This window comes from Mangifera indica, chromosome 3 (assembly GCF_011075055.1).
Source record: "Mangifera indica cultivar Alphonso chromosome 3, CATAS_Mindica_2.1, whole genome shotgun sequence".
Taxonomy (NCBI): domain Eukaryota; kingdom Viridiplantae; phylum Streptophyta; class Magnoliopsida; order Sapindales; family Anacardiaceae; genus Mangifera; species Mangifera indica.
The window spans coordinates 5430537-5451964 of record NC_058139.1 but is presented as its reverse complement, the minus strand read 5'-3'; the positions used below and the strand labels follow the sequence as shown (position 1 = coordinate 5451964).

Genomic DNA, 21428 nt, shown 5'->3' with positions numbered 1-21428 from the left:
ACCAAGTATATAATTGACGAAGAGAGGATTTCTCCAACAAGGTACCACAATCATCTTATAAAGTAAAACAGCATAGACCAAGTGAATTAGGACATATGAGAAGGATGCAAAAGGCTATTTAGTCCCTGTCTCTCAATGTTTTAGAATTGAGTTGTCTTAGTCAGATCAAACATTTATTTTGTTCTTATTCTCTCCAATTCTTCTATTTCTTTTCCAGTTCTCTATCACCAAGGCTCTTCTTTTGGTGTAGATCTCTTACAATGCTCACACTAATCTACAAGTTTAACTACTGTTTTTGCAAGGACAGAGTAGGGTAGGGTCTAAAGAAGGAAGAGAACGTTTCATTTGAATTAATTTTGGATAATCATGTTTCCACCAAGATGACTATATCATCATAGGCCATGGTACCCAAAACCAAATAGTTCTGTCACTTTATATAGATCCAATATTTAAGAACAGCAGAGAAACAAATCACTCCATAATATTCCTCCAATCATCCAAAAGAAAAAGGTTCAGACATTTCCTACAGCATAAATGTGCTGTTATTTCCAAATATGTCCACCTCTACTACTCTTGATTGTTCCTTAATCAGAATTCCAAGGAAATTTATTTATAAAGTGGATCATGTATTATATCCAAACAAGAATCGGTTTTGGTACTCTGTTTCAGACCAATTTTTTTATCTTTCAGATTTCAATTCAACTTTATTTTAGTTACATAATAATTCGCAGACACCAACCTGATCATTTTGGCACTGCCAAACCAGAAAAGAGAAGTCATACTCTAGCATAATAACCTAATGCTTCTTTTTTTTTTTTCAAGTTGTGATTTTAACTGAGCTTCGTATTTACTTTCTGTGTACATATAATATCTATCAAAAAAACAACCTCATATAGTTCCCCCACACTATTCAACATCATGTTATGAATTGCTTCCTCTTAAATGAAGCAATACAAGGAAAAACAAATTAATGTCAATTGTGCCAACTGCCAAATACACAAAACAAATAAATTTTTACCAGGGACTTGAAAGAGCATAAGGATAATGTAAAATAAAAAGCCTATTGCATGCAGAGTTAAAAAAATACACATAGAGGAACTATCGCATTCTGTGCAAATAAAATGAAATACTCAAAAAACCAAGATATGATTAAAAACGATAGTATTAATAAACTGCACAGCAAAGAGAGAGAAACCACAAACATATGATGGAAGCATATGCATTATGTTAAGAAGCCAGTAAGGCAAATTTATCATAGAACTAATAAGAATAGGAGAAAATCATAATTTAAAGTCTCAATCAGAGAAGAATCCTAGATTTCCAAATATAATTTGCAATAAAAAGGGAAGTCCACGATTCCCTTCCTTCTAAAATTATTCTCAGTGTCAATAAAAGGGGAGGATGGGTGCCAGATAGACTCATCAGATTTCAGAGTGTTATTGGGAGGTGGTCTGGCTCCTCAGAACCGCCAGAAGAGCATATTTTCTATTTTGATAATTTCCTGTGTAATAGGAACCTTACAAGTTCCTCATTCGTATTAAAATAAAAAAGCTTGTCTTTGCAGTGAATCAGTTAATTGTGTTCTAGATTCCTATCACATTTTTAACAAAAATTAACACTTGCTAGTTTTTTAGGCCTAGAATTTAGATAACCTCTTAAGCCTGATCGATTATGAAATTCAAATGACTAGAAGAAAAATCATAGGCTATATATAAAAGAACCAAAAATTTTGGATAAAACAAATAGAGAAAGAAGAATAAAGAAAAAAAGGATACGTACTTCACTATGTAAACCATAAAATTAATGTAATAGAACAGTACAGACATATAGAAAACAATGAAAATGAAAATCAGCATTCCCCTTTTTATTTCAGATTTACTGGCTTTTTTGACACCCCCAGGACTAAATAGTAATCCTACATGTCAGAAAATATTAGTCATTAACCATATAACAAAACTATCAAACAGCGTATCAGTGACATTACAAAGTATGCCAAAAGTTCTTTAAAAATCCACAGGAAGTACAAACTACCGCATAAAAAATAACAAGTTCAATTGTCTCAAAGGAAAGCTAAAGTTTATTCTTATACTCACTGCATCAGCTCTAACAACAAATCTTGCTCCTCTACAGCGATGTGAAGTCTGACATGAACCCAAATAAGATGATAATGAAAAGGAATCACGTGAAAATAAGCTTGAACTTGGAGAAGATAGACAATAGAACCTGCTCGAGACACCACAAAGTGGTAATATATACATTAAACATGCTTCACAACTTACTGATTCACAAGAATGGCAGAGAAAAATAATGAATTAATATGTCATGCTTCAAAAAGCTGCAAGCTAGAAACAACAAGCAATTCCTTCAGCAACCAAATAATTAAAAAAAAAAAAACAGATCGCAGCAATCATCTCAGCTAGAATAAGCATCATCTTGTTTGCTAGCATATGGTGTGAGCAAGCTGGATACCTTATAGAGAAGAGCAGTTGACACCGAAACGAAAATGTCGAGCCAATAAATTTGTAAACCGTGACTATCATTGTAATTCTGGTCAATTAGAGCACCTAATATTTTTTCTATAAGAAGCAGAAACTACAGCAACACCTTGAACTTCACTATTAAGAAAAGAAACACACGGATGAACAAAAAGCGACAACATACCAACTAGCATTTTCCAAAATGAAATAAAAAGTTGACAATAGGTCTAAAAAGCAAGCGAAAAAAAAAATTCAAAACACAAACTCGAAAAAAAAAAAAACCTAAAATGTGTGATTGTGTAATCTTTGAGATCTGAATACACAGACTAAAATTGGAGAAATTAACTACAGAATTAAAAGAGAACTAAACTAACCAAACATTGTGGAAGTGTAAAGCCCTCGGCCGATGAAGAAAATTAATGGCGCTAGAACAAAGAAGAAAATGACAAGTACAATAGGCTGGAGAGGGGACGAGTTTCGACGCCGGAAAGGAGACGAGCGAAGCTGGAGAGGAGAAGAGTTTCGACGTCGGAGTGCAGAGGAGAGGTTATGTGTAAATGAACAAATCTTATGCTAACCCTTTTTACTTCTTTTACAAAATTTCAAATTCATTTCCACAAAAGCTAATTTTTTGAGTTTCACTGTGCTGTGTGATTAAACGAAGTAGATTGATCACAAAAGTTTCTTCGTACATTGAATGTACGTTGCTGAACTGAAAGTATTGCAGCCTGCATGGCTATTATATTATATATTTCCAACTTCACTTTAACTCCTAGGAACTAATTCAAATCAACAAAAAGAGGACTTGCAAATTAGATTTAACATATAATTGGGATTATATAAAGACTTAACTTAAGAATAACCAATAGAAGTCGAATTAAACGATAACTTCAATCGGAAAAAAAAAAAGTTCTTTTATAAGAAAATAATATAAAGTCATTAAAATACACGCTCAATTGAAATAATCAACTTGATGATTGAAGAAATATGTGTTTAATTCTTAATAGATTAACAACATCAAACATTTTTATACAAGTGAATTTCCGATTTTCACAATACACCAAAGCTACTGAGTATAATCTTTCTTGTTATGTGAACATTTGTAATATACTGTTGAATTAATATCATATTTCTTTAAATTAATTTTTTGTAACATAAAATTAAAGACAACTTTTCAATTTTTTTGATTTTGCATACCTAAGCTTTCCAAAGAGTTGTTAATAAAATTATATTGCAGATCCAATACTTTCAAATTTGTCAAATTTGCTAGACCTAAGCAAATGAATAGAAGAAATGGAATTTAAACATCAGTTAGGAAAATACTGAATTGTTCTAAGAAAATCATTTGAAGCCAACAACTAAAACTGCAAAAATATATATATATATATATATATATATATATATATTTTAAAGAATCACTTGACAATCAAAAGGTGAAAGTTTCAAAATTGGTATTTAACTATAGTATATTGTAAATTAAGGGTTTCAAAATACTAAAACAATATCGTAAAATTTTTAAGTAAATACCAGAATTAGCAAAATAGTATTAATTTAATACTTTGACATCGAACTTTGAGACTATTAGTTTTTATTATTGTTACCTAAAGAAAGCGAGTCACCGCTTATTTCATTAGATCTCATATATAGTTGTTCCAAGTTTCTCAAATATTTTAAACTTGCATAAAAAGAGAATTAGATAACAAAAGAAGAGATAACAATATTGTTAGTTTTCAAACTTTAAAAATGGGGTAAAATATTAATTTTTAAAACCTGATAGAAAATTATGTTAACTTTTAAAAATTTATAGTTTAGTGGTGAAATAATAATTTTACCCTTACTTATAACTAAAAATTGTAATAACAATTAACTTATGAGTGAGTGTTTGGATTTTTCATTTGTCTTGAGTATGATTTTGAGATTCAACTAAAACTTGGATGGAAAATTGTCCTTTGCCCTTCTTTCTCTAGTATGCTATGAGGACACAAAATTTAAAGGTATTTTAGTTGATAAAGGTAAAATGATCATTATAATTGGAGGGTATCTGATCATTTTAATGGATAAATGGTAAAATAGTCATTTAAATTATAAACTAACAAAAACCATTAATTTTAACTACTAATAGGTGGTAATTTGGGTTTATAAAAGTTTTCGGGTGGGATTTGGGATATCAACAAACCATGGGTGGAAATAAGTCTTTTGGTCTTGAATAATATCATAATTATTCTGATTAATTTTTTATAAATTAAACTTTACCCACACCTATTGTATCCTTAACCAATATGGGATAATGAACACAGAAAGACCTACAATGCATAAACTTAAACAAAGTCATAAATTTAACTAATTAAAAGGATGTCATCTTTCAACTTAAAATTTTGATTGACACATGGATTCAATCACTCGTAGCTTCTTATACATGGAAATTAAAATTATATCAACTAATTATGACATATATAGTTATCAGAATCAATGCCAGTTATTCTTAGAAAACCAATGAAAACATAAATAAATACATATATCAATAAAATTAAACCAAATTCTACACCAATATGAGTTGATCCAAAGGATCACTATCAACACCAATATAATTGTAACATATGATCCAGCAAAACTCCAGTTGAATGCTTCCATGTCAATAACAGATTCATCATCTTCTTCTTCGTCTTTTATAACTGTAGGAGGTGGCGATGTTGCCACATTAGTGCATTTCTTCTTAATTAATTGACCACAGAGGTAAGGATTACCTTCAAAATCGCTTTCATTAAAACTCCCAAACTGAGCTTGATCAGGAATGGATCCTGATAAGTTGTTGTGTGCCACATGGAAGACCTCCAAATTATATATTTGAGTTAATTGTGGAGGAATTTGTCCACTTAATTTATTGTGGGAAAGATCTAAGCTCTCTATCTCTTTCAAATGGACAAAACTCTCTGGTATAGTTCCTGATAATGAATTGTAAGACAAATTTAATACTAAAACTCCTTCAAGCTCTCCAATTGTTGATGGGATTTCACCAATTATTTCATTGTCTGACAAATCCAATCCGACAACATTTTCAAAAGTATATCCCTTGTACGACTCTAATCTACTTTTCATCATAAATTCTACTTCAAAGATTATTTGTAGTTTTGAATATTCAGATAATCCTTCCACCATATAAGTGGATGTATAGTGAAAATCTAGTTCCTCACTATAAATGTACCATAAATCCCCAATAGAGTCAATTGTACAATCAATGTCTCCTACCTTACTCCAACATGTCAAATTAGTAAAGCATGAAGGTATTGACCCATTGAGTATGTTATGTGAAAGATCTAAGAGACCTAGGTTTCTTAGTTGACACAATTGATTAGGAATATTCCCTTGTAGTTGATTACCTGACAAGAGAAGAAAATGAAGATGTGATCGATCATTAAACCAATAGGGATTAATACTTCCAGAAAACTTATTGTCCCTCAAATCAAGTGTAATCAATTTAGAGTTTTGGAACAATGAATTTGGGATTGATCCACTAAGAGCATTCTTTTGCATGTAAAGATACATCACTGAAAGATTAAAGTCACATGCTATGGATCCCGACATCCTATTTTCAGAGACATCTAGCACTAAAAGTCTTTCAAGATTACTTAGCTGAATGGGAAGAGTACCTTCTAAAAGATTATTCGACATGTAAAGATAAGAAAGACTTGAAATTTTTCCAATCCAATGTGGAATTTCACCTGATACCTTGTTGTTGCTTATATCTAAATAATGTAAAAAAGTTGCATTCAAGAGCCCATTTCCAATCTTCCCACTAAAGTTGTTGTTATCTAAGTATAACCACTCCAATTGAGTCAGGTTCATATACTTAGGAAAAATTCGCCCCTGAAATTTGTTATTTGATAACTTTACCATTGTTAATGAGATACAACCACTAAAAAAATTATCAGGTAACTCTCCAGAAAAATTATTACTAGACAAGTCCAAAAAATTAAGTCTCTTTATTTCACCCATTGAAGAAGGAATACTATCTTCTAATAAATTCTTTGACATGTTTATATACGACAATCTTGGCAAAATTGAACCTATATTCTTGGGTAGTTGACCTATGAAATTGTTGCTAGCAATATTTAGAAGATTTAGATTGCATTTAGACTTGGGCACTTGAAAGATTCCTGAGAATGAGTTATTCTGTAAACTTAGATGTTGTAATTTGGTGTTATTTTCTAACAACCAAGCAGGAAAATTTCCAACCAATTTGTTATCAGAGAGGTCAATAGATATTAAATTGTAATGATATGAAAGAAAAAGAGGAATGACATCTAAGCTGCAATTACGTAATAGGATGACCTTCAATTGATATGTTGGAAGCCGATTTTCACTTGTAGGTTGAAACAGATCATAAGTCAAGGAATTTTCTAAAATGTTATGGGAAAGTGACAAATATTCAAGGGATGTGAGATCATGAGCAACAAATGACAAGAACTTCCCACTTAACTGATTGCCTGAAAGATCAAGAATCTTAAGATTAGTTAAGTTGTGTAGGCAATTCAAGTGGTGATCATTGAGACTGTTGAAATCGAGATGCAATTCAGCCAAGTTTTTCAATTTACATATTCCTGAAAATGAGATCAAATAGAGAAAATAAAATATTAAATACTCATACACAAATAGGTGTACGATATATTATTATGAAGTGAATTTTGAATTGTATGAAAAAAATAAATTAACAAAATGTTGATAATAAATTAACACGGATACTACTAATCATCTATGAAGATCTTCAACACGTATTAATTCCATAGATCTGTAAAGTATTTTGCATGCTATTTATTTTACAGTCACTTCCTACATTTTTGCTTGTCATATGTCCACGTATTGTGCAAGAGTAATTGGAATGATGGTTCAATTATGAGGGTACCATTATTCATTTTAAGATAAATTTAAAGACAACTTTCCAAATTTTTTTATTTTGCGTACCTAAGCTTTCCAAAGAGTTGTTAATATGATTATCATGTAGATCCAATACTTTCAAATTTGTCAAATTTGCTAGACCTGGTCAGATGAACAAAAGAAATGAGATTTAAACATCTGTTAGGAAAATACTGAATTGTTCTAAAAAATTAATTGAAGCCAACAATTAAAACTACAAATATATATATTTTTTAAAGAATAACTTGACAATCAGAAGGTGAAATCATTATAGAAAGGTTTAAAATCGGTATTTAACTATAGTATATTGTAAATTAAGGGTTTCAAAATTCTAAAACAGTGTCATAAAATTTGTAAGTAAATACCCAAATTAGCAAAACAATTTAATTTAGTACTTTGACATTGAACTTTGAAACTATTAGTTTTTATTATTATTACCTAAAGAAAGAGAGTCACTGCTCATTTCAATAGATCTCATATACAATTGTTCCAAGTTTTTCAAATATTTTAAATCTGCATAAAAAGAGAATTAGATAATAAGAGAAGAGATAACAAAAAAATAAAATTTGTTATGTTATGTGAATAATCTAATTGCAATTATAATAATATTTATTTAAATTATAATCCAAAACCAAAAGTTAATAAAATTAGATTTTTTGAATTATTGGATTTAATTAATGATTTTTTTTTTCATTCTTTATCTAGAAGCTAAAGCATTGTGCATATTGGACATCTTAACACAAACAATTTATTTTTTTAAATTATTTGTCAAATAAATACAATTGAATTTGATTATTTCACAATCAATTATTCTTATAATAATAATTTCTTATCATAATCTAATAATCATATATATTATTTGGACAATGAAAGATTCATGAAAATGATAATATTTTAATCTTTGTCTATTTGTATAATAGTACTGAACTACTATAGTGTCATCTATTTAGTATATGCATAATTGATAATCAATTTTTAATAATTGTGTATGTATTATTTTATATATGTAAGAGTACTTCTAGCTATTCTTAATTTTTTAGTGTGATATTTATAACATAAAACAAGAAATTTTACGAATTTTTAAAAATTACATACCTAAACCTATTAGAGAAGTGTTGATTTGATTTGAACTTAGATCCAATACTTTTAAGTTTGTCAGATTCGCTAAAACTGCATCAAAAGAAAGGTGTGAGTACTTTGAACCAATGGAAGCAATACAAGAAAAATTAATAGTCATGAATATTTATTAACAGAGAATTATAATATTTGGGCGCTTCAACATGAACATTTATAATTTTGTCTATAGTGTGAGTAAATATTATCTTCTGATTTTGTCATCATATATATCAATCATACCATTATAAAAAGTTGTAGATATTATATGCCATTAAACTTGATGTTTTAATTACTGTTTAATTACAGTGAACAGAATTTAGGAAAACCAATCCAATTCAAATATTATAAATTCATTTTACTGTTTTAAAAAATATATTTAAAAATATTAATAATATCTACAAGAAAAACCTCTAATATCATGATCAAATTTCTATATACAACTCTTCTAAACTTTTTCAAATTTTTTAAACCTACACAAGGAGGGATATATATATATATTCTCTTTTACGCAAATGAATATGCTTCTAAAGAATGTATGCAAGACAATAGTAAGCTGTTCTATTCTTATGTATATTTTCATTATCTAAGTAATGTTATATTATGACTCAAATCTAACACTTCCAAGATTATCAATTTTTTTTAACTCTTACCCCAAGAGAAAGAAATATATTTTATAATACAAAAATAACTCTTCAAAAACCTTATATGATTTAATTAATTTGTTAGAGCTATAACAAATACAATGAAATATAATTAGCTTAAAAAGTAATACTATTTACTCTTAAATTGACTAAACACTTTATTCAATACATATTGATTTGATAGACATGTTAAATGATTTCTCTTTATTTATTTTATAAGTTTGTTTACTTGAAACATTTCTTATTGTTATTTATCTATATATTATGCAAACTGTATTTGGAATAAAAGTTCAATTACAAAAGGTGTTAATATTCATTTTAACAGTAAACAGAAAATTTTGCAAATTTTCATACCTTTAGCATTGGTGATTTGATTATCACTTAAATCCAATATTTTCAAATTAGTCAAATTTTCTAACCCTGCAACAAAAAAATGAGATGAAATATAAAAATGAGATAGTTAATTGTAAAAAAAAGTTAGATAATTGTGCATTTTCAAAGATTAATTGAATCTAACAACTAAAACTAAATGTCAAGATAATTTTAAAAGTTTCAACATTGATATTTAAGTATTATATATTTAAATTGAAGGTTTTAATGTTACCTAACGAAACAAGAGAACCGCTTATTCCATTATCCCGCATATACAACTTTTCCAAACTTTTTAAATTTTGTAAACCTGCAGCAAATAAGAGCTAAATTACTAAATATATAAGAAATTAAAATATTACTATAATTTCTTGTTTCTCTTGTATTTAATTATTAGGATAGTGAAGTGTATATGAAAATTGATAATATTTTAATCTTTGTAAACTTGTATCATACTTAAACATGTCAATTGAGCCGGACCAAATGACAGTCTAATCCAAAGCATGAATTTAAAGTCCAACTCGATAAGGCTCGGTGTGACACTGTAGCATGTCAAACCTAACCCATGGGTTTTTTGAGCCAAGTCATGGGCTTTAATATTAAGCCAATGGACCAATCCAGTCCAACTTGTTACTATTTTAAATATAAAAATTAAAAAAGAAATATCAGAGGGCAATGACTTCTGCCTTTGTAGCAAAATTTGGCTTCTGCCACAAAGGCAGAAGCCTTTAACTTTATTCATTTTTTAAAATTATTTATTTATTTAATTTTCCTATATAAACTAATCCAACTCTCCTTCAATTTTAATTATTTTATTATATTTTTAATCTCATTTTCTCTCATCAATTCTATTTCAAAAACTATCTAAATTTGTAAATAATAATTTATTGTGTTTATAACTTTTATTTTTATTTCAATTTTATCATTACAAAATATTATAAATGGATTTAATATCAAAAGAATTCAAATATTTAGATGTTAAAAATGAGTAAATAAATAATATAGTGTATATATTTTTTATTTATGTTTGTAATTTATACGGTTAGTAAATTAATTTATTTTTATTATATTATGAACTTATAATATTTTTCATCATGTAATCACAATATTCTTCTGTCACAAATGAGAGATTATAAATAAAATATTTAAGTTATTGTTCTCGATTTTAAAAAATAATTTATATTTAAAAATTTTAATTAAAATTAAAAAAAAATTGTTTAAATGGGTCGGACTAGCCCATTTAAGGCTCTACCCTATATATAAGGTCAGGTCTTGGCCTTCACACATTAATGGGTCAGCCTAGCCTGGAGGCCCATATTGTATGGGCCTTAGGCTCGACCTAGCCCATTAGCTCAATAGACCAAGCTGAAGCTGACCTAACCCAACCTATTGACATCTCTGATCTACTATTGAATCACTAACATAAAATCTTTGTTATGTGTACAGTTGGACTCAAACCGAGCCCATTCGAGCTCTGTTTGAACAAGTCTGAAATGGTTAACTTTATATGAGTTCGAGCTAATCGTCAAAATTTTCAATTGAAATTTTTTATATAAAACGACATCATTTTGATCAATATATATTAAAACGACATCGTTTTAATAACAAAATAGTTAAAAACTCAAGCTCAAAATGAGCCAAACCGAATTCAAATCGAGTTCTAGTTTGGCTTCCACGAACTTGAGCTCTACTATATATAAACTAACCGAGCTCGACTTAACTCAAATCTAACCCTAGTTATGTGATTTTATTATCATGTATTTAATATTTATAATTGATAATTAAAAATTAATTTTTGTTTAAATGCATTATTTTATATCTACAAGAGTATTTTTAGCTATATTTAATTTTTAGTATGATATTTATAGCATAAAACACAAATTTTTATAAATTTTTAAATGGTACATACCTAAACTTGCGAGAGAAGTGTTGATTTGATTAAAATTTAGATCTAATATTTTCAAATTTGTCATATTTGCTAAACCTGTGAACAAAAAAAGGAATAAATAAGATGAAAAAGAAAAGAGTTTGAAAATCACATAGAAAAGAAGAAAAGTTATATATTGTAAATTAGGAAAATCAATCCAATTCAAATATTATAAATTCATTATACTGTTTAAAAATATATCTACAAAATATGTTTAATAATATCTACAAGGAAAATCCTCTAATATCAAGATTAAATTTTTGTATATCAATTTAATTTGAATTTTCAACTTTGAAATATTAAATAACTTTTTAAGCATTACATATTTAAATTAAAGAAAAATTTACCTAGAGCAGCAAGAGAACCACTCATTCCAATGTTACTCATATATAACTCTTCCAAACTTTTTTTATTTTGTAAACCTGCATAAAGAGAGTTACAATACTAAATAAGAAATTAAAATATTATTATATATCATACTTTGTCTGTTATTTATTTATTTACTTAATTATTGTTTAGTATAACTTATTTTATCTAGATTATTAAATTAAATAATCAATTACACCATGTTAAGGATAGTTTATTATGTAAATAATATAATTGCAATGATAATCCAAAAGTTTATAAAATTAGATTTTTTTTTAATTATTGGATTTAATTAATTATTTTTTTTCATCTTAATCTAAAAGCTAGAGTATAAGGTGTAGTGGACATTTTAACACAAATAATCATCTTTTTAAATTATGTATCAAATAGACACAATTGAATTTGATTATCACATAATCAATTGTTTCTATAATAATAATAATTTATAACTATAATTCAATAATCATAGGTATTATTAGGACAGTCAAAGATTTTTGCAAATAATAATATTTCAATTTATAACTACTTGTACAATACTACTAACCTATGGGCATAAAATCTTAGTTATTTGAGTGTAATGTCATCTATTTAGCATATGCATAATTTATCATCAAATTTTAATGTTTTGCCTTTTAGTTGCATTATTCTATATCTGGAAGAGTATTTACTCTTAAATTGTCTAAACACTTTCTTCAACACATATTGATTTGATAGGTATGTTAAATGATTTCACTTTATTTATTTTATAAATTTGTTTACTTGAAATATTTTTTATTGTTATTTATCTATATATTATGCAAATTGTATTGGAAATAAAGTTCAATTATAAAAAGGTGTTAATATTCATTTTAACAGTAAATAGAAAATTTTACAAATTTTAACAGTAAATAATAATTTTATTATTATTTTATATATGCAAGAGTATTTCTATCAATATTTGATATTTTTAGTATAATATTTATGGCATAAAACACAAATTTTTACGAATTTTTAAATAGTACATACCTAAACTTGCTAGAGAAGTGTTGATTTGGTTGTCACTTAGATCCAACATTTTCAACTTTGTCATATTTGCTAAACCTGCAAAAAATTAAAAAAGAAAAAAGAAGATAAAAAAGGAAAGAGTTCCAAAATCACATAGAAAAAAGAAGAAAACTAATTTTATATACGTATATATGCAATGGTAGATATTAAATGCCATCAAACTCAAAATTCTAATATTATAAATTCATTATACTGTTTAAAAATATATCTAAAAAATATGATTAATAATATCAACAAGGAAAATCTCTAATCTCAAGATTAAATTTATATATAACAACAATTTAATTTGAATTTTCATCACTCAAATCTTAAATCTAATTAATTATAATTATAATTTTATAATATGTACATATTACTTAATTCTAATTTCGTAAATCTTTAAAATATATTTTGTGTAAAAACATTTTTAGGGGTGGATATAAACTTTGTGGTCCAGTACTTGAAATTAAAAAAAAAAAGAAAAGAAAAGATAATAAACTACTATTGGTTATCATAAGATAAAATTAATAATAATAAAATTATGTATAAAAATAATATATATAATTTTATATATAAATAATGATATATTACTATATGGTTAGATATTATTTGATTTTTAATTTAAAATTATTGAATCATTTGGTGATATATTATTATTTATATACAAAATTGTATAAATTAGTTATCGATATAATATTAGTTAATTAATATAATAGATACTAGATAAATTCAATATAATAAAATAATATTTCACCATTGGTTTTCATTGATGTTACCTAATGAAGTAAGCACACCGCTCAATCTAGTATATACCATCCTAAGTTCTTCTAGATTTTTCAAATTTTCCAAACCTGTACAAAGAAAAAGGAAATTAGAATATCATTTTTATCATATTTCATGGGTCTTATCCAACGGCTGAACTGAATAGTGATATGCATGCTATGCAATTGTCCTGCCATCTATTTTATTGGCATAATTGACAACTCATTCACTTTTAATTTTCGTTTGTATGAATGATTTTATAATACTTGATTTTTTAATTATAATTAATAGCATAAAACTTAAAATTTTACAAATTTTTAAATATTGCATACCTAAATTGGCTAGAGAAGTATTGATCTCATTACCACTTAGATACAATATTTTCAAGTTTGTCAAATTTCCTAACCCTGCACCAAAAATTTAAATAAATAAGCTGTCACACATAGCATAGATATCAACAAGCAATTACTTGAAATTTTCAACTATATATGAATTACTTGAAATTTTAAATACTTGGAAGAGAATTTAGTAAAACTAACCCAATTCAAATATCATAAGTTCATTATACTGTTTAAAAATATATCTAAAAAATATGTTTAATAATATCTACAATATTAATCCTCTAATATCAAGATTAAATTTCTATATATCAATTTAATTTGAATTTTCAACATTAAAAATTTAAAATAAAAATTGCTTCGTGGTAGATATCTAGATTTGATAGATGTCCATTTATTTGATTAATACTTAAATCCAATGCTCGCAAGTTTTTCAAATTTGCAAAACCTACACACAAAAGATAAATAGATTTTAAAATCAAATATACGAATCCATAAATGAAAAATATTAGTAATTTGATAAACTGGTTAAAACTTCACATATTTAAACACCAATTTTTAGTATGATTTCTTCTATTCTTATATTATAAATAAACTAATTCACTATAATTAGAAAAAGAAAATATACTTGTTTGTTATTATCACTAATTACAAATAGAATTTTATTTTTTTAGTAATCATTTATTTTTAGAATTTTCATTGAGTAGAAAAAAATAAAATTTTCTAACTTAATTCTAAAATTTGAAAGCTTTTCATAAATACAAAATTTAATGACCTAAAATACCCTACATTATGTGATAAATTTAAATTAAAATATTAAAAGGAGAATTAAGTGGTTTAATACCAAAAAAAGAAAAAGTCAAGATTTGGTTATAAAATTCATATGAAAATGCTTGTATTTAGATACTCTGTTTATTCCTACAATTTGACTTAATTACAAATGTGTTTTGGGCTAGGATCTAATAAAGAAAGCTTGGAGAGCCGCAAGTATTTGATATTAATTTTTATTACCTTTATGCATAAAAAACTATACAACTTGCCATTGAGAAATATAATTAATTATTATAAATAGAAGGTTATAATAATAAATAAAAATACTAAAAATTATTCAAACAGTATTAGTTTAAAAATACAAACACATTATTTGTTTAAAAATAATTACTAAATGTTTTGTGTAACTAAATACTATTAAGTTAAAAAAAAAAGTGACAACAAAAACAACAACAAATAATCCCTCCGAATTTTAGTATCAACAAATTAAGAAGAGATGATTATTGTTATAAATTATATTAATATTATAATTATAACTTAGATTCAACATTTCCAAATTTGTAAGATGAATTCTATACCTGCACCAAGAAAAAAGAGTTAGTTTTTTGAAATAAGAAATAAAAATAAATTAAGATTAATTAATTGAATATTGTATACCTTGTTTCACCGATTTAAGACTTTCTCCCAAATTATTGACCTCAAGAGTCAAAGTGGTAAGTGAAGTTAAGGTATTCAAGTATGATAAAAAGGTGGCGTTGAAGCAATTCCAACTAAGATCTAAGATCTTAAGTTGTTTCAAACTCCTGAATCCATCATTTGCTGTAAAGGTAATGTCAATGCATTATTCACTCATTATATTTATAATTTACTCTGGATATTTATTGATTCTCCAAAGAAAATCAATGAATCCATCAACAGACATATATAGATAGAAATTCTTTGACACATAATAATCATGCTTTATAATTTAATTAAGAACATCTGCAACAATGGCATCAATTTTTTGTAGGCCGATAAATTGAATGTATACTAAGATAATATAAATACCTTTTTGCTTGACTGTTGCAAAGGTAATTTAATATGAGCATATATATTAAGCTAACTACTTAAATAATATACATACCTTTATTCTCATGCCAACCTCCAAAGTAATTCCCAGATAAATCCAGACTTCTCAGCTCCTCGAAAGGATGGAACAAAGACAAATTTAGAGTTGGAAGCCTACTTGGAGTTGAAATTATATTTACCTTGAATTGCCTAATGTAATTGAGGGACAGTTTGATGACATGTTCAGTAGTGGTGTTGCATTGAACTCGCTCCCATTCACAGTAATTAGATGTTTTATCATCAACCCATGAAACAAGAATTTCTTCTGTTTCATAATTGTTAACTGACTTTATAAAAGACTTCAATTCTAATAGACCAATCCTCTCTTTCTCCAAAAAACCTTTGAATCCATATGCTTGCATCAAAACTATTGAAACCATCAATAGCAACTTTCCCATCATATTTTCTTTCTTTAATCTATCTATCTGTTTGTTCACAATGCTTTGATTTTTTAATTTCTGCTTTGAGTTATATATATAGAATTGAAATTAAAGTCTCTTTCAACCTTTTTGGTTTTAGTCATGACAATCTCAATCAACCAATTGAGTAGATTACACGATATTTGTTCATTTGTCAACATATTGATAGAATTATCAAGCTTCTAGATGCTTAATATGTAATCAACTAAATAATTATAATTTGGAAAAATATGAAAAAAATTAATTTAAAACACTAACTTTATCATAAAATCCAATAACTTACCTATTATAACCTTAATAAACAATAAATGTTATATTATTATTATATTGTGATGGGTTATGCTAGATTTGATAGTTTAGATAGAGTCTACCATAGTATAATATAGTTTGATAATCTAATTAAAATATATAGAATTAGATTAGATGGTGCTAGACTTGATTGTCTAATGTATCTGTTTTATTAAGGATACATTTAATTCGAGTAATACTTTATTATTAAAAATAAAATATTAGCACGAATATATATTATCTAGAATATTTCTAGATATATTATTATTATATTCGATAAAAACAGATAAGTAAAATAATTATTATGTTTATTTTAATGCAATTAAAAAATATTAATATATTATTTAATTCAACATCCTTGATTATAATTATTCTAAACATTTTTTATATTATTATGTTAATTAAAAATAATGATATTTTTATTCTATAAACTCAATAAATAAAAATATAATTATAATAAAATTAAGATTATTTTGATAATGTTTTAATATCTAAGTTAGACGTGGTTTATGACTAAATGTATCCTTTAAACAACTTTTTACATTTTGGAAATTAAACTTGGTATTGAGTATTATTACAAACAATAAAACTATATACACAACTTTTGTGCATACATAATGATGTGTCACCTTGTGATTGGATATTGGTTTATTTTTAATTTTTAACTATCTAATTTTATGCTGATACATAATTATTTGTGTATAAAATTGTGTATATAATATTATTCTAATGAGAATATTTCAAAATTAATTGAGATACACAAATCGTAATAGCCATTAAATAAATATATATATTTTTAATTTGAACAAAAAAATTATTCTCACAAAATTTATCATTCAAACACAGCTCATTTAGAATTAAGTTACATATATAAATTTCAAACCTTATTCAATTAATAGACTAACAATTTTTTATTGTTTAATTTACAAATTTGACAGGTCAAAAGATGGACTTATAGACCACGCAAAACTTTTGTTTTTCTTTAGATTAAATTATATAAAAAAATAAAATTGGCATTTCAATAAAATTTATTGTTTCTAGTATTAATAAAATTATGAAATGGGGTAAATATAATGGCTAATGATTTTACTATTTTATAAATACCGCTCTTTTCAACCTATGTCAATTTGCATTATTTTACTTATTTGTCAATTTTATTTTTACTATTTTTATTTAAAGATTTTACTATTTTACTATTTTTATTAACTAAGTAAGTAAAATAATTCAAAGATTTTACTATTTTTATTTAAAAAGTATCATCAAATGATACAACAAGTAATTATTGATTTCAATGAATTCATTACAAATTTATATATACACACACACACTTTTATTTATTTTATTAATTTGCTAAATTATTGGCATAAATTATTAGATATTAATAATTACTTGAAATTAAAACATTAACATATTAATAACTCAATTACAAATAATTTTAAATCAATTAATATTTAAAACTACAAGTCAATTACTATTTTGATCTTAACATTTTCCATCAATTGATGGGTCAACAAATTTGCTATCATCAATTTAAAAGCTTGACTAAAGACTTTCACATTTTCTCATTAATGAAATTTCGTTACTCTTAATCAACTTTCAAATATAAATCTATAGTCAAAGTCATTTATTAATTAAAAATCATTTCGTAATTGTAGAGTTTTTAAATATTAAAATTTCAACATATATCGAAATAAATTAGAAAAAAGAAATTTTATAAACCACATGATAATATTATCATAGATTACTCATTAAGTCTTATCGTTTAAATTATGACAAGTTTTGCGTGTAAATAATAAAATTGTTAATAGTAAATATTTCACAAAAAGACAAAGAAGACTATAATCTTGTTTTCAAGTCTTCCCGTTCAAATTATGAAATGACAATATAATTTTTATCAACTTTTAAATGTAAGTCATTTATTAATAGCCGAAGGATTTATTCTCATCTAAAGTTTATTTTTTTTTCCAAACTCCAACCTTTTATCTTTTAAAACCTCATACACCCACCAATACATTGATAAAGTTAACCAAATCTATTAGTTTTAAAATTTTATATCATTTTTCCTTCTAAACCCTAAAAACTAACAATTTTTCCCTAAACTTAGTTTTAAAAAGTAACATTTTCCCCTTAAGGTTTCTATTTTTTTAGAGACATTTTTTTAGGTAATCGGTTGACTTCTCCATTGATCTTTAGGCGATATCTCTTCCTCTCCAGCGTATCCTCCTCCCAACGTTGTTTCTTCTCGATGTTGTGTGGTGTCGATGTTTGAGAACAAAGACGATTTGTTTTCGTTAGAGATGAAAATAAACTGTCTTCGTTCTCTATGTCGACATTGCACAATGCTAGAAGGAGCACATGTTAAAGAGGAAGAAACATCACCTAGAAATTATCAGAGAAATCGATAGATCACCCAAAAAAATATCTTTGAAAAAATAGAAACCTTAGGGGAAAATGTAACTTTTTAAAACTTGACATGAGGGAAATTATTAGTATTTAGGATTTAGGAGGAAAAATGAAATAAAATTTTAGTTTTTTTATGTTATTGGTTAAATAATAATTTTATCTTTAAAACTAACTAACTTAACAATTGGCGGATGGATATATGGGTTTTTAAAAGATAAAGGGTAAGAAGTTGAGAAAATAATAAACTTTGAGTGGGAATAAGTCTTTTGGGGTTTTTTAATTGAAAGTCATTTCGGAATTGAAGAGCTTCTCAATGTTGAAATTTCAACATATATTAAGACAAATTAGAAAAAGAAATTTCATGAACTTCATGGTAATATTATTATAGATCACTCATTAAGTCTTATAGTTCAAATTATAATAAGTCTTGCATATAAATAACGAAACTGTTAATAATAAGTATTTTATAATATAGTTATTATGCTAAATTATTAATATATAGCACTAGATTATGCTAGATAGTGTGGATAGACTCTATCATCGTATAATATAGTTTGATGGTGTTAAACTTGATAGTCTAACATATTTTGTATCATAAAGATGCATTTGGTTCAATTAATGTTTTATTATTAAAAATAAAATATCGCCACAAATATATATTATCTAGAATTTTTAATATAAATTATTATTTTATTTGATAAAAAATTAATTAATATAAATAATTATTGTATTTGGTTTAATATGATAAAAACTATTAAGATATTATTTAATTAAATGTCTTAAAATATAATTATTTTAAAATTATTTTATATTATTATATTAATTAAAAATGAGGCTATTTTTATCCTAAAAAATTAATAATTTAGGATGTAATTATAATAAAATCAACATAACTTTGATAATTTTTTTAATATCTAAGTTGGATGTGATTTATGACTAAATCTATCTTTTAAACAATTTTTGATATTTTGAAAATTAAACTTAATATTGAGTATTATTGAGAATATTTCGAAATTAATTAAAATACATAAATAGTAACTGCCAATAAATAAATAAATATATATGTTTTTTAATTTGGCCAAAAAAATTATTCATACAAGATTTATCACTCTAACACAACTTATTTAGAATTAAGTTTTATATATAAATTTCAAATCTCAAACAATTAATGAACACACAATTTTTAATTGTTTAATTTACCTTAAATTTGAGAAGTCAAAAGACGAACTTCTAGTGTACGCAATACTTTTCTTTTTCTATAAATTTAATTATACAAAAAAAAATTGACACCTTAATAAAATTTATTGTTTTTAATCATTAATGAAATTTAATAGGGTAAATAGAACAACCAATAATTTTACTATTTTACTAATGTGTCAAACTATATTATTAATAGTGTTGTTTTCTTTTTATATCAATTTGCATCACTTATTTATATTTTAAAAGTATCATGAAAATGATCCGATAAGTAATTATTAATTTAAGCGAATTCATTACAAATATATTTGCGTTAATTGACTTACACACATACAAATATATATATTTTTATTTTTTAATAATTTGCTAAAATATTAACATAAATTATTAGATATTAATGTTAATATTAAAACACCAACGTATCATAAGATAATTTTAATAATACTAGTAATAACTCAATTATAAATCATTTTATATCAATTAATATTTAAAGTCACAAATCGATTAATATTTTGATCTTAACATTTTCCACCAATTGATGGGTCAACGAATTTGCTATCATCAATTTGAACGCTTGACTAAAGACTTTCACATTTTCTCATTAATGAAATTTCGTTACTCTTGTTTAACTTTCAAATGTAAGTCTATAGTCAAAGTCATTTATTAATTGAAAGTCATTTCGTAATTATAGGGTTTGTAAATATTAGAATTTCAACATATATCGAGACAAATTAGAAAAAAAAGAAATTATGTGAACCACATGATAATATTAGTATACATCACTCATTAAGTCTTATCATTCAAATTATGACAAGTCTTGCGTGTAAATAACGAAACTATTAATAGTAAGTATTTTATAAAAAGATAAAGAAGAATATAATCTTGTTTTCAAGTCTTCCCATTCAAATGATGAAATGACAATATAATCTCTATCAACTTTTAAATGTGAGTGTATAGTCAAAGTCATTTATTAATGGCCAAAGGACTTATTTGCATTCAAAGTTTACTATTTTCTCAAGTTTTCACCATATATCTTTCAAAAACTTATACATCCATCCATAGGCTATTAAAGGTAACCGAATTCATTAGTTTAAAAATTTTATATCATTTTCCCCCTCTAAACCCTAAAAACTAACAAATTTTCCCTATACCAACTTTTAAAAAGTAACATTACCCCCCTAGGGTTTCCATTTTTTCAAAGATATTTTTTTCGACAACCAATGGACTTCTCCAACAATCTCAAGGCGATGTCTCTTCCTCTCCAGCATGTCCTCTTTCCAATGTTATTTCTTCCCAATATTGTGTGACGTCAA

At 25.5% G+C, this 21428-nt stretch overlaps 2 protein-coding genes and 1 long non-coding RNA gene across 4 annotated transcripts; all 3 read right to left on the bottom strand.

Moving 5' to 3' along the window:
* Positions 1-247: 247 nt before the first annotated feature.
* On the bottom strand, positions 248-3065 carry LOC123212331. Its single transcript, XR_006501535.1, has 3 exons — positions 2852-3065; positions 2094-2223; positions 248-1915 (listed from the first exon to the last, which is right to left on the bottom strand). It is a non-coding gene; the product is annotated as an uncharacterized LOC123212331 (long non-coding RNA).
* A 1777-nt stretch (positions 3066-4842) lies between these two features.
* Positions 4843-14214, bottom strand: LOC123212326 (receptor-like protein 1). 2 transcript variants are annotated; one of them, XM_044631428.1, is made up of 12 exons: positions 13925-14214; positions 13607-13681; positions 12813-12887; positions 11789-11863; positions 11424-11498; positions 9750-9824; positions 9500-9565; positions 8484-8558; positions 7827-7901; positions 7437-7511; positions 5222-7075; positions 4843-5149 (listed from the first exon to the last, which is right to left on the bottom strand). In XM_044631428.1, the coding sequence occupies exons 2-12, from the start codon at positions 13644-13646 to the stop codon at positions 4944-4946; spliced, it is 2691 nt and encodes an 896-aa protein (XP_044487363.1). In that variant the 5' UTR covers positions 13647-13681; positions 13925-14214; the 3' UTR covers positions 4843-4943. The 2 variants fall into 2 exon arrangements, with proteins under 2 accessions (XP_044487363.1, XP_044487362.1); XM_044631427.1 differs by having other exon boundaries at positions 4843-7075.
* Positions 14215-14605: 391 nt separating this feature from the next.
* On the bottom strand, positions 14606-16236 carry LOC123212329 (receptor-like protein 13). The gene is made up of 2 exons (XM_044631431.1): positions 15825-16236; positions 14606-15520 (listed from the first exon to the last, which is right to left on the bottom strand). Exons 1-2 carry the CDS (start codon positions 16207-16209, stop codon positions 15336-15338), a joined length of 570 nt encoding a protein of 189 aa, XP_044487366.1. The 5' UTR covers positions 16210-16236; the 3' UTR covers positions 14606-15335.
* Between the last annotated feature and the right edge of the window lie 5192 nt (positions 16237-21428).